Raw genomic sequence first — 14,416 nt, 5'->3', positions numbered from 1 at the left:
CTAAACAATATTTCACAGCACGCTAGAGTAAAAATTAATAGGAAGCTAAATATTTTGATCATTTGTGAAAAGAACTTACATGGTAACACTAACGTGGATCAGTTGAAGCCAAAATTACACAGGTTATTTCAAGCTCATACGTTCAGTCATTGGCAAAATTCGAAGTCATTTTCTTGCTGCAAAATAGAAAGGCATCTCATTATATGTGGCTACATTCTTGCTTAAAACTTCCTTTGGAATATTTTGTTAAATATATAGTTTAGTGTTGTAGGTAGTATTCAGGTGTATACAAATATATATATATAGTATGTGTGCATGTACATATATATGCATATACATAGTACACATATATATATGGAAATGGCAGGTATGGTTGTTTTCCTAAGTTTCAAATGATAGAATTATAGAATCAACTAGTTGAACAAGACCTTTAAGATCACCAAATCCAACCTTTACCCCAGGACTGCAAAGTCTACCACTAAATCATGTCACTGAGGACCTTGAGCACACGCAGAGATGGTGATTCCACCACCTCCCTGGAAAGCCTGATATTGAAGGTTTTGCTGAAACAAATATTTACAAACCAAGTTACAGAGTATTCTGCACCTGTAGGTCTCATAATTCCAACAAAAATTGGTGAGTACATTTTTTGCTCATGCTTCCACTCTCTTTAATAGAGAGAAAGTCAGATTTTCTCAGGAATTAAACTTGCTGTACATGAGGAACTGCAAAATTTCATTCACGAGAATGTAAGTGCATGAGACAATAGAACTATGCAGGTAATTTGCAGGATTCTGATTACTTAGCTATTGAAGACCATCATTAAACCAAAACTGGGAGAGAAACCTGGGAGAGAGAACCTTTCTAACAACAGAAACCTCAACCACATAACTGAACACAATTTATGATTCTAATGAATTTGGTGAAACGGATCTATTGAGCCTGGTTTTCAGGATCTGAAACATGTGATTGATTTGCTAAATGAAAAGTTATTTAGCTAAATAAATGTATACACAAATTCCACATATAGTGTACATACACATGAGCCAGCCACTCTCTTTAAGACTAAGGCCTCTCTGTACCGTCAGTTCTCTGCTCCCAAACAGGAGCTACTTCAAGATTTTCTCAGAAAACTAAAATTGAATTTTCAACAATCAAATGCGTGCAGATAATTCAGGCAATTTATGTTGGTTGAGTCAAACTCTAGGGTATATTTTATTTTATTGTGAGCATAAACCATGTTATTTCTGTTTTAATTTGCGGTTCTGTTTCCATGGTAATTATGGCACTGAAGAAAGGACAAAACCACTGTCTTTTATAGAGTAAAAGAAGTAGAAAACATAGTGTTTGTGCAAGGGGGGTGTTTGTGTTTTACAGAGTCATTTTCAGAAGCTTTACTTTTCGTTTTTCCTATTTGATTTCAGAAACATAGAAAGGTTTGCACAACTACAAGAAGTAAATTCTTTGACCAGCTATATTCTATAGTGTTTTCCAGTCATGTCTCCCAACCAGTACTAGAATACAAGGCATGGGCACCGGCATTAGCTAGATAGGAGACCTCTAGAGAAAACGCAGGAAATTGCAGGAGGTTCTATTGGCAGTTTCGAAAGAGCCCCGATTTCTGCTTTTATTCAGTATGCAGGGAATTTCTAAATATTACAGAGTAAGACATGCAGGAGTGGCATCTATTACCTAAAAAAGCCTGTAGTCACATCCTACCTACAACCACTTTAAGTAACTACTGTTCTCCTGTATGGTAGTTGACTTCTAATTGCCATTCACAGAAGCTTTCCCCACCCTCAAGATTCCAATCCTTTATTTAGACCTCGGCTGCATACAGTTGATTTGAAGTCTGGCATGGTTGAAGAGGGCTTGCTCTGATGAAGCTGATTTATTTAGCCCATTTCTGCCAAAATTAAAAAATGCATGTGAGTTCCCAATGAATGGCTACTTACCACAAAAATACACACAAAACAGGTAACTGGACGAGCCAAAGTGCTCTTTCATCGTTTGGCAAAATGAGGGGTAAAGGCTAGGACTGAATGCCTACTAAGGTAGCTGGGGATCACTTAAAGGATCTGTCTTGACAGTGAACTATATATCTCAAGGAGGTTTTCACTACTTTTTGGAGTTCACAGACTCTTCGTCAGGCTCACCACTGGATCAGGTGTTGCAGTAGATAAACTGGAAGCAGTGAAAACAATCTCTTAGGAAAATACTTTTTAACCATTTTTACAAACCAAGCCAGCAGTTACACTTGACAGGTAAAAGCAACAAATTCTGAAGACATTCTGGTCACTAAAGATCTGTTGTTTTCTTTCTCAAGACCAGGTATGACAACCAGCACAAGCTGTGTAAGTAATCTGTTTTGCACCACTGAAGTCATTGATCACATAAAGACCAGGCTGATTTTATATCTGAGTCTGGAAAAATCGATCTTGTCTATATAAATTCCCTTTGCGAAGACATTGTTCTTCCACTTCTTGTCCCATATGTCACCATGTCCACAGTGATACTATTTTTGTGAAGTATGTGGATATGTTCAATACTCTGACAATAAACCCACTGAAAGCATAAGTTTTTCAACTGCAGTTATAGTGTATTTGCATTGCCAGTATTAACAAATGGACAGTTTGGAAAAATTGCAGATATTTACCTACCTTTACATTTGCATTCAAAGAAGAACTCTGTTCTTACATATTATATTGCACTAAACTGGTAGATATTTAAACCCGAACTGTGAAATCTGTCTGAAGTGAAGGCATAGTATCCATATCAAAGCACCTAAATGTAGGTGTCACATTTTTCCAAGAGAGCAAACAGCCCCAGCAATGCTATGGATTACAGTAGGAATGAAGTTCCTTTATAAAGTCAGTCCTTTTTTGGGAGGTATCTGATTTTGCTATCTAAAAGCCACCAGAACTGTAGGCACCTGAGTCTGAAAACTCTGGTCTTAGTGAAGCAAGCTATAGCATAACGGTAATAACTGTTATTAAATACACAGAGAAGCAGTTCTGGGGGAAAATAAAAAAGAACACAGATCACAGACTTTACTGTGGGTTTACAGAGAAATTACTTCCAACAAGGTCAGAACGCAAGATGAAAAAAGTATTTGTGATTTTATTATTCATACCATCTATCTTCTGTGCCCTTCATCCAGACAATAGATGGAATTGACTTGGGGGGGGGGGGGGAAGAAAAAAGCATTCTGTGGCCAAAGAGCAGAGTGTGTTTATTGAAAGAAAAGAATGAATGAAAGGAGGAAACTCTGCCCCCATAAAAGTAAACATTTTAACTGATTAGAAAACTGGAAGGCTGGGTGAATGTTCTCAGAGTTTTATTTTAGAATGTATAATAATAATACAATAATAATAATATTACAGAATCATGCTTATAATTTGCTTTCCTATAGCATTCAGAGTATCTTAATCACTAGCTCTTTTATAGCCAGAGAAAAATACGTTCTTCATTAGTTCTCTAAGTCGTTCTGCACAGTCTGTTGATGGAGTGCTCATTTTCATGTTTAAGGCTGTCAGGGTTTAACCTGGCAGGCAGCTGAACACCACACAGCCTCTCCTCACTCTCCTTCCCTTCCTGCAGTGGGATGGGGAGAGAATTGGGAAAAAAAAGGTAAAATTAGTGGGTGGAGATAGAGTTTAATGGTACAGAAAAGGAAGGGATGATGACAATGATAATGATGGTGATAATAATAGTAACAACTATAACAACAACAATAATAATAGAATCAGAATATACAAACCAGGTGATGCACAGTGCAGTTGTTCACCACCCACCAACCAGCCAGTTCCCAGGCAGTGGCCTCCAGCCAGCTTTCCCCCTAGTTTATAGACTGAGGATGACACCATATGGTCTGGAATATCCATTGGGTCAGCTGGGGTTAGCACCCACAGCCCACTCACTATTGGGGTGGTGTGAGGAGCAGAAAAGGCCTTGGCTCTATGTAAGTGCTCCTCAGCAGTAACTAAAACATCCCTGTGGTATCAGCACTGTTTCCAGCACAAATCCAAAACATTCCCCTACCAGCTACTGTGAAGAAAATTAACTCTACCTCAGCCAAACCCAGCACAAGGGATTAAGTACAAGCAGGGTTCATTAAGTTTGCACAGCCACCCTCTCCTAACACCAAATATTGAAATTAAGATTAGAAAATGACGGTGTGCTCTTTCTGTGGGAAATGCTGTCCTTTCTCTCTGCTTGGCAAATTATTCTCTTTTATTGAAAAAAAGAGTTGTTTTCCTTGGATCTGAGCAGCACTGCATACTCTTGAATATTTGTAATAATTATACTTTAGTGTCAGAGAACTTGTCTTTAAAAGCTTTTATAACTGCATTTCAAATTAGTGAAGTGTTTTAGGATATTGCAATGATGGGATCTTTTCAAACAGCTATCATGTTTAAGTATAGTTGTTACCTCCCAAGACTACAATTCCAATTTTATTATAAGCACAGGCCTCAGTACAATGGAAATTTTTACCTCAGTCACAAATACAGTAACAGAAATGTATAAATTTTTTTTGCATGTTTTGCTATATAATCATAGGATCATAGAATAGTTAGGGTTGGAAAGGACCTCAAGATCATCTAGTTGCAACCCCCCTGCCATGGGCAGGAGCATCTCTGCTCTAACACCTCTGACACTAAACCATACCACCCAAGATTCTGTCCAGCCTGGCCTTGCACACCACCAGGGATGGAGTATTCAGAACTTCCTTGGGCAACCCATTCCAGTGCCTCACCACCCTCACAGTAAAGAATTTCTTCCTTAGATCTAATCTAAACTTCCCTTGTTTAAGTTTTAACCCATTACCCCTTGTCCTATCACTACAGTCCCTGATGAAGAGACCCTCTCCAGCATCCTTACAAGCCCCCTTCAGATACTGGAAGGCTGCTATGAGGTCTCCATGCAGCCTTTTCTTCTCCAGGCTGAAGTAAATACATAATAATAAATACAAGTAAAGATGCAACTGAAAATTAGTCTAATTGAGCAGACATGTGGGCAAGCTGCTCTTGTCAATATGGTTTCAGAATTGTTCAGTTAACTATCAGAAAAAGAAGATATTTTGAATGGGAAGAAAATAGTTTTCTTTTTTTCCATATGTTATCATATGGATTCTACAGGTACGTAGCAAATAAAAAACAGACTGGGGACAACGTAGGAACCCTGAGGAAGCACTCGGGAGAACTGGCTACACAGGATTTGGAGAAGGCTGAGGTTCTGAATGACTTCTTCGCCTCGGTCTTCACTGGCAAAGCCTCCGAATGCACCACCCAAGTCTTGGAAGGCAGATGCAGGGACTGTGAGAATGAAGACCCTAAGCCCACTGTAGGAGAGGATCTGCTTAGAGACCAGCTTAAAAACCTGAACGTACACAAATCCATGGGACCTGATGAAATCCACTTAAGGCATATTGGTATTTTCAATACCTGATGCAGGTTTGTGGTTTAGCTCGTGTCCTGCCATAATTATATGGCAAGGTTATTCAACTTCACCTCCAGTGAATAGGTTTAAATTTGTGTGATTTAAGTCATAGCCGAGGCAGACAGAGAATGCACACTCAGATGTTTAGAGCAACTTAGTCAGAAAGCTACAAAATTGCTGCAGCTTGCTAGTTTTTGATCTGCATGAAGCAGTTTGCACAGGTAAGTAATCAAAATTGTGCAAACAAACAAAAGTAAAATCGTGCTTGGCTTTGCTGTGATAGCTCAGAGTTACAACTGGTTTTCATACTTTGATTTGGTTTTCTCTTTTAGAACTTCCCAGAAGAAAGATGCACGGGAAATGGAATGTCAACAGACTTCTGCGTTCACAGGATACCACAGAAACCGTAGTCCTGCTGCATATGGCCAAGTCAGTATCACTGGTTCAAAAAGTGAGAAGTATCCTTTGGGCTTCAGTGGGCCGTTTCCTGAAGAGGGCAGAAGAGGCAGTTTACTGAGCCCTGCTTACAGTGGAGAAGAAATCAAATTATCAGTAAGTAACTATTTTCCTGTAACACAAATCCATCTGCGGACCAACTGCAGCCCTGGAGGAGCCAAAAACTAGATCACCCCGTTGTCATTATCATTTATACAATGCCAGCCTAGCAAAAATGGAAATACCTTAACGCAAAGCAGATTTTCTGGAAATTAAACATCCCCTGCTGGGCCATATCTTTGTTCTAATAATGATGGTGATAATTACCTGCCATTATGTAACTGTGAGAGAGATTTCTACATTTTAGCTTATTGTCTTCTATATTGGGGTACTCCTTCATACTGACTTGTGTAAGGGCACTCTGCTTTAAGTGTATTTCCATAATGCCTGCAAACTTACTGTCTTAAGTGCTGTTTGACAAATCAAGTTTCTACAGCATTCAGCTGATGGATGAAATTAGAGGAATTGCAGCAACTATTTTCTATGTGTTAGCTATTGTATTTGAAAAGGAATAGAAATGATAACTGCTGCAATCTTTCTTTTTTTGAAATGAAAGAGTAATAGTGCAGCATTCTGCCTTTCAGTCTTCAAAGGCTGAAGGTTACCAAGTTCCATGACAAGTGGGATAAATCTCCCTTTACCTGGGGCAACTTCTTAGGAAAAACTTTCCATAATTCTTGACTTTAGATCTACCTTTAAATTTGAGCTTTATCTTCTTCCTTAGCATCTTCTATTCTTCCTGAGGCCTCCACTAAAGGCCACTATGGTTTTCCACTTGAAAATTTAGCCCTTATTTTCCGGACCTCAAACCATACAACCACACCATCATTAAATAATGGAACTAACAGATTAGTAGGAATAGACCATAGCCATCTCTCTGTGCAGCTGTGATACGTGCATCTTTGTACCCAGTAGATCCTGAACTGCAGGTGTGTGGCTGAGCCTTATGGCTTGAGAGTTTTTCTCTTTAAATTACTAATCATGACAATAATTGTTTGGACTTTTTCAGCAGAATTTGATAAATACCAGGCCTCCTCCTCTCTTCTTTCAGAAGTGTCAGACAGAGGCTCCAGACCACAGATCCCAGAGCTTCTATTTCCAGCCAGCCCAGGTAAAATGTCCATTCCGAGACACTTCTGCAATCTGCAGGGAAACTATTTGCCATCTGGCATTCAGGACAGGGTTGATGCCAAGACTCGATTTAAAAGAAAACACTTTCCAGCTCCTGTGTGGGCAAAGTACAAAATGAAATTATTAAGCAAGGTATGTTTCTTGTACTGAGTCTAAGCCCAAATTAGTGACACTGAAGCAGGTACAAGCCCAGAAGATCTCCAGAATGAAATCATTACTCAGACTGACATTGCATACCACAGCATTAATGCAGAGAATACTCAAGTCTATTACTCTGGAGTTCTGTGTTCAAATGGAAAGCCATTGCATCCAAGAGAAAGAGTAAAAAAAACATACAATATGTTGTAAATAGAGTTCTCTGACAGAATTTTCAGGACTGATGTTTTGCCTAAGTAAAATCTCCAGTATGTTCAAAATGTCTAAAGATGCTATAAGGGACCATTATTCTGGAGAATATTTGTAGCACCAACTAAAAACATCAGCATTGCAGGTGATGTCCTGATACCTACCAAAATTACTCTGTCGGTATATAGGGAAGAGAGAAAATAGTCTCTAGGGCTTTACGCAGAGACTAGCATCTCTCCTCCTAGTAAGGAATCTTCAGACAACCTTAGTAAATGTTCCACTAGAATCTCTGTCCTTTCACATTCTTACTTAGAGGTTACGTATGTAAGAGAAGGTCACTCTTACCTTAAAGTAAACTAGAAAGCTGAGCTGGGATTCAGTGGGAATTCGCATAACCCCCATACTTCTTGGTTTAAGGCTTTCCAAATCTAGGGAAATACTTTTTTTCTGAATAGTACTTTGGACTGTGCTCTCTCTCTGAAATTAACAACTTCAGAAAATGGTTGCCTGATCTATTCCCAATTTCTGGGAAGACTATTCCATAAAACAGTCCAATGTCCTGCTTCAGAAAATAGACAGACAGATAGATAGATACCCAAAAATATTATATGCAGCTTCAGAATACTGCGTTTCTACACAATTTCTCCATTTCAGCAAGCAGTTGTGTACATTGTGCTTCTTAATCTGGAGCTTTAAGTTTTAGTCACAAACACCTTCTCATGTTTCTCTTCATATGGTGGACAGACATTGTTCTTGCTTCCGAGGCTTGGATAGACAAGAAAGACTTAAGCTGTAGCAAGGAAAAATTAAATGAGACATTAGGAAACTTTATAATGTTAAGTATGGAAAACTTCTTAATAAATAGATTGCAATGGAAAGTTGTGGAAATTCTGCCACTGGACACTATTAGGACTGATTTTGACTGTCTTGATCCTACCCTGAGGCACACTGTGGTCCATGCCCTCACTCTTAGCTATTGTGATTTCTTAACTGATGAGGTTGCTAGGCCCTCTGAAAGCCTTCCTGTGTTTCTTGGCAATTTCCTAGGCATCTCAGTTTTTATTTTCATATACAAGCAGAAGCATGTTGAAGACAGGCATCTATACCTGCTACTTAAGATGCATTGCAGTGTAGGGTTGGAGAAAACTACTCCCCAAAGCCCTCAAATGTAGTCACAGCAAGACTAAAATTAGCCAGACCAATTTCTGTTCTTGGCGTTGTAAGAACTTTCCTGGAAAGCAGAAAGGGCTAAACATCAGGCGACTTTAACACTCTGGGATTTGACCACTCATGATTTGACCACTAAATGTTGTAATATCCCAAATGTTAAAGCTCTGTTGCTGCCCTGCTGAAGGTGCATCCAAGAATGCTGAAACAACTCATGGGGAAAGAAAGAGATTAAGCAAATTAATTAGGCAGTCTGTGAGAGAGAATAGACCTAGCTTCCTGCAGTGCCTCTTCCCAGCAATCCAGAGTTAATTCATAGGCACTTTGGGTAGTTCTTCCTCAAGGAGAAGACATATTTAGCATATATTTCATACATGGAAATACACATCTCTGTCAAGTGCACTCCTTCATTTCCAGCAAATCGTGAGGCAAAAAGGTGATTACTATTCTTGGTGTACAGCAAAGAAATATGGGATCAGCTGAGACTGTAGAAATGAAGACATAGAGTTCTTGTTGCCTAACTACCCAAACAATTTAGGGTGAAAGCTTTCTATTCAGCTCCAGTTAGAAAACCAAAAGACATAAAGAACTGTTATCCGAGGAAAAGAAATTCAAACCTAGGGACCATGAATCTCAGCTGAGACATGGATTAAAGTAGTTTCTTTAGTTTTAATTCCTCAGGCATCAAAAGTAAAGACAATAAAGAACACAGTGAAAGAACAGACCAGAGGCTTGGAAAGCAAAGTTTAATTGCTAACAAGAAATGTTGCCTTTTAGACCTGTTTAGATACAACCTACTCTCAAAGTGCATAAAACCCAGTGCATCAGGGACCTATCTGAAATGGTAATCAGTGATGTCTGACCCTCGGGTAAGGACCTGTAGGGAACCATGATCTGCTTATTCTAAGTGATGAACATTCTCTTCTGATCTCTGAGGAAATTCAGAAATGTCTCGTTTGGAGTTTACAGTGTATTTGAAGAAAAAACACATCAAAGTAAGTCCCAGTTAAAGCAAAGGACACTAGCTTTTTAGGAAGAGAGCTTGGTCATCAGGTCAACGTGTTTCTAATGACAAGTCAGCAGTTGTAAACAGTGTTATAATGAATCTCTGAGAATCTCTCATAACTTGATGCAACATTTCTGAAGACTCACACTCATGTAAATTTGCTGTCCATATGGAAAAGCTCAACATAACTTTTTTTCTCTAGACAGCACCTATTAAATTTGCATTTCAGATTTACATTTTCCCAGTTTCTCACGCATCTCCCTGGAAGTATTTTATTTGCACAGTGCTGAATCAGCGATTTCAGACCTGGCATTCAGTAAATGAAACACATGGTGATTCTCTAAGTAGAGCCTCCAAATCCAGTATCTTCTTCATAATACGAAAGCCTTCTTCAATACTTCATAGTAGTAGTGCCACCTCTATCGTTGAATCCAGATGTTGCAAGGATAGGTTTGTGATCTAGCCCATGAAAGAATCAATGTTCATATAGCCATGGCAGTCAAACTGCCAGCAACAACTCTTCATGTGAAAACATTGATGATTTATGGCTGGGACATCATGCATGTGTCTATAAAACCAGAAGGCAGGTGATCTCCCTCCGGAGTTTCTCAAGCATTAGAAGATTAACATTCTTTCAATTCACTGCTAGTGCAGGGATTGATACAAGAGTGTGTGACGCAGAGTGATCCAATAGCTTTGGGTTCTTTATACATGGCAGATTAAATAACTTTTTCTTCCCTGTCCTGTTAAATATTTGGAGGGACTGAGAAAAGGAAGATTCTGCTTTATCTGTGAATTTCATTTTAGGAGCCCTATACGTCAGAAAGTCTGCCTCACTCTAGAAGGATAGTACTTCATTCAGAATTTATTTCAACCTATCACTTACTTGCTCTACTTTGAAAAGAAAAGGGGTTTCTTACAGGAAATCTCTACATTTTATCTCAAGGTCTGCTGCAAATCGTGTGGAGAGAATATTGCTTTAAAGCATTTATCTAGTTAGTATCTTTTGACCTGCAAAAACTGCTAAAGGGCAGTTTTAAACCTGGCTGAAAGCAAAGACCAAATCTGCCTCTAGTTGCTGTGGAAATAGCAAATAGCCGATTCTGATGGACTGCAGCTCAGAATAAAAATGTATAGGTGTCATAGAATTGGCCTTTCGCCAAAACATTTGAAAATTTAAACCATTTGAAGCCATTCCTATTTGATGCGCTGACAGAGAAACTCTCCCTTTTAAATTCTAGGTAAAACAAAACTAGAGCTTCTAGACTTACAACTCGGTCAGTTATTAAAACTATTTCACATATGGTTTAATTAAGATAATAAATGTCAAACACCTTTCTCAATATATGATCATATAAGGACAGAAAACTACCCTCTCACTCAGTATTACAGCTCCTGTACTAAGTTTTTTTCTCAGTCAACTTAAAAATTCATGTCATAAAACTACTTCTCTATACAAACAAACACTGAATTTATTTAAACAAGCATAATATCTTTAGGCAAAGAAAAATTGCTTCACGTTTCTTTTGATAAACACATTCCAATGAATGCATCTTAAGCATTAGCAAAAGAACTAAGAAAAATTGCTGCTTAAAAATTTAGAACTTGTTCCATCAAAAACTCACTCATGTCCTTTGCTTTATACAACTCTGCATCCTGTGACAATCATTTTAAGACCGATTTCAGTATGGTTTATGTCTCAGTCTACTAAATGCTCATTAAATGGAAAGAAGATTTTTCAGTGAACTACTTGCAGAGAATAAAATTTAGTACACTCTCCAGAATGTCAGGGTCTGAAGTTGATGGCACTGAAATGAACATAGGTTTTCCTCCTTTCCTCAGAAAGCAGCACACCACGGGAAGAGAGAGCTAACATTACAGGAGGCAATCAGACACATCCAACGCTGTAATTCCAAGAAACAGATTATTGTCCTCTGTCCTGGTCTAAATTACACAAGTGACTAATATAACCTGTAGCTGATTCAAAGATTCTGGAGGTTCTGAAGCAGCTTAATTCTGTCTAATGGGATTTTTAAGTTTTCAATGTCAAGTCTACATCCTAATGCTGTGCATATCGCAGGTATTCAAACATCATGTTCGCATTATGCCTTTAAAAATATATTACTAAATTCATGCTCTCTCGGAGAGCTGTAAAGTGTTTTAGAATCATTAGCTGCTCTAGGTTGAAATGGTTTTCAAATCTACAAACTTGGTAATGCAAACACGTTGTAGTACTTGCTGCTTTTTACTAACCCTCATTTTCTATTCATTGCTCAGTCCTCCCCTGAGATGTCCTTCCTTGCAACAGCAGAAAAGTTCCTTCAAGAGGAAGAGAAGCACACAAGAGAGTTTGAAGAACGTTTAAATTTGCACCTTGAAGAACTGCAAAGACACTCTGAAAATACCCTCCAAAGATATGCCAGGTTACAGCAATGCAGACACACTTAAGCCAGTCACACAATTAAGGAAATAAAACCAAGTAATCACCCATGAGTTTCTTAGAACTAAAATCTGCAACGAGCTGCTTAATATAATTAGGCCCATTGCCAACAGCATGTACTTTTAACACCAAGGTTTCAAGTAAGATAATGATTTTAGGATTTAGGTATATTGTAACTCAACTATATTACAAAATACTGTATTCTAAACATATTCTAAAATACACAGGTTGGTTTTGCATAGTTAAATTATGTGCCGCAGCGACCCTGGTGCAGCACTGTGAATTAAGGGAGATACTGCGAATTCTGTGATGTACGGAGGGATAATAAGTGGAATTATTCCCTTGAAAATACAATCAGCCAAAAGAAATTCTCTAGATTGCACAGAACAAGAATAACAGGGGCCTTTAGCCATGTCATAGCTCCTGGCATAAAGAGCTTATCTATGCTCTAGTTATTCTTGGCTATAGAAACAGCCCTTGGGACTCCTGAAATGAGAAGTTTGAGCTCTTTCTTTCTTACCTCTAAGCCATGCAGGTCGGTGAGAGGAACATGAATAGACAAAGCACATATTTTGAAGCCACCCATATTGCCCCTTTTACCAGACCTATAGCCTTCACCTGGGACAGAGCACAATCTCAGGTGCTTTCCATGCTTTACAGTAATTCTGTATAATTTTTTAATCCTGTCTTGAAAAACACCTCTTTTGGTAACAGTGTTTTGATGCTATGTTGGCTTCTTGTTTAAATACATTGGATCAGGGAGAAATACTTTAACTTCAGACAACTTGTGGTCGGTCTTAGGTAAGGGGCTAAAGTCTATAGTTCTCTGCAACATAGGAAAACATTGTAAAACCGAGCAGAGTTAACTGAGCTCAATGTGCCAAAAAGCTAAAATGTTGAGATTCCTTTTATTTGCAATTCATCCTGAACTCTGTTGCTGCGCGAGTGAAACAGAAATTACAGACGGTGTGGATGAAGCACCAATTTCAGTGAAAAGATACTGAAGAACTGCCTCCCAGCATAGACTGTTGCCAACTTCCTAGAAAAAATATGGATAAAAATAATACCAGACTGTCAAACAGCTCCAGTTTGTGAGTAAAAGAAGTCTCATTAATATTCAAGACCATAGCAAAAAATGTGAATTGGTTTTGGAAGCTCTATTTCCATTAAGACAAAATACACTACATCACACACAAAATACCAAGATTTTAAATACGGGTTTGGCTCAGTTTGCAATAAAATGAGTAATGAAAATGAGGACATCAAAGAACCTTTTAGAGAAAATTCAGGAAAATTACTAGACTCAGCTGGAGGAACGAGGACTGCATGAAAAGATGATGGGAAGACATCTGAACAAACTAAATATATATGTGTCCTCAACTTAAGGGGAGATCCAGCTGGGCATTTCAAAAGAACTAATGAAGAAATTTAGGAACTTCTGGAAAATGAAGCTAAATTTTAAGCTGGGAAAGATCTGTAGAAGCAAAAAGATGTCAAAATGTTGTCTTTCAGAAAGGCAAGAGAAAAAAATAGGGGATATTAGCAGTTGGCCAGGTTCTTTCACAACTGCATGGTTTAAAAATACAAGACAGTGTGCTCCTGATCTTCAAAGAACCTACATGTGTGAGTCCAGTCCAGGCCTGAGGATCCATCTCATGATATAGGTCTGTGTGATGATACAGAATGAATGAATGAAATGATCAAAAAATGAGTGAGAACTTTTTCTAAATCCTCGCAAGATCTCACCAAACTACTATCTTTGGCTAATTCAATAACAGTTTCAGCCTGCCTTTTCATAGAATCATGGAATAGTATGGGTTGGAAATGACCTTAAAGCTTACCCAGTTCCAATCCCCTGTCAGGGAGAGGGACACCTTCCACTACGGCAGGTTGCTCAAAGCTCTCTCCAACCTGGGTTTACTCTTACGTCCTGCTCAGAACATACTATGCCACAAATATGCTGAGACAGTATGGACCAAAGTGCCCTTCTCTTTGCTAGCCAATACCAGGAGAAGTTGCTCATCTGACAACCCCCAAATTAAACAAGTCAATTGCCAGACCACAGCTGGAGCCACACAGCTGGTTCTGAATACTTCCATTGTATTAAAAAGTAGAAACGTGACTGAACTGGTGAGAGGTTTCTGAAGGCACATACAGATGTCAATGTGGCAAAAATAGTGTGTACAACATGTACCACGTTTCAAGTTATTTGAAAAACTTTTGAAAGAATGATGGGCAGCAGAAATAATAAAGACCAAGAATGATGTACCTTACAAAGAGGGGTTGGAGATGTATGAATATTGTACAGAAAGGAATAACCAGGAGGGTCCAAGGCTATAAATGTCTTAAATCACCAATAAAAATGAATTATTAAGTGTACAATCATTTGACAG

At 38.5% G+C, this 14,416-nt stretch overlaps 1 protein-coding gene across 2 annotated transcripts in view; it reads left to right on the top strand.

The window, feature by feature from the left end:
- The window catches only part of DEUP1 (deuterosome assembly protein 1), a 51,907-nt gene extending 37,502 nt beyond the window's left edge, over window positions 1-14,405 (top strand). For both annotated transcript variants that reach the window (XM_065678767.1, XM_065678769.1), the window contains 3 exons: window positions 5,772-5,991; window positions 6,944-7,045; window positions 11,861-14,405. In XM_065678767.1, coding sequence (XP_065534839.1) covers window positions 5,772-5,991; window positions 6,944-7,045; window positions 11,861-12,031 — 493 coding nt within the window. In that variant the 3' untranslated portion in view covers window positions 12,032-14,405. The remainder of the gene's footprint in view (window positions 1-5,771; window positions 5,992-6,943; window positions 7,046-11,860) is intronic.
- Window positions 14,406-14,416: the final 11 nt, after the last annotated feature.

Source organism: Lathamus discolor, chromosome 4, assembly GCF_037157495.1.
Source record: "Lathamus discolor isolate bLatDis1 chromosome 4, bLatDis1.hap1, whole genome shotgun sequence".
In the NCBI taxonomy this organism is placed as follows: domain Eukaryota; kingdom Metazoa; phylum Chordata; class Aves; order Psittaciformes; family Psittacidae; genus Lathamus; species Lathamus discolor.
Note: the sequence above shows the minus strand (reverse complement) of the source record. Positions and strands in the feature narration are given on the sequence as shown.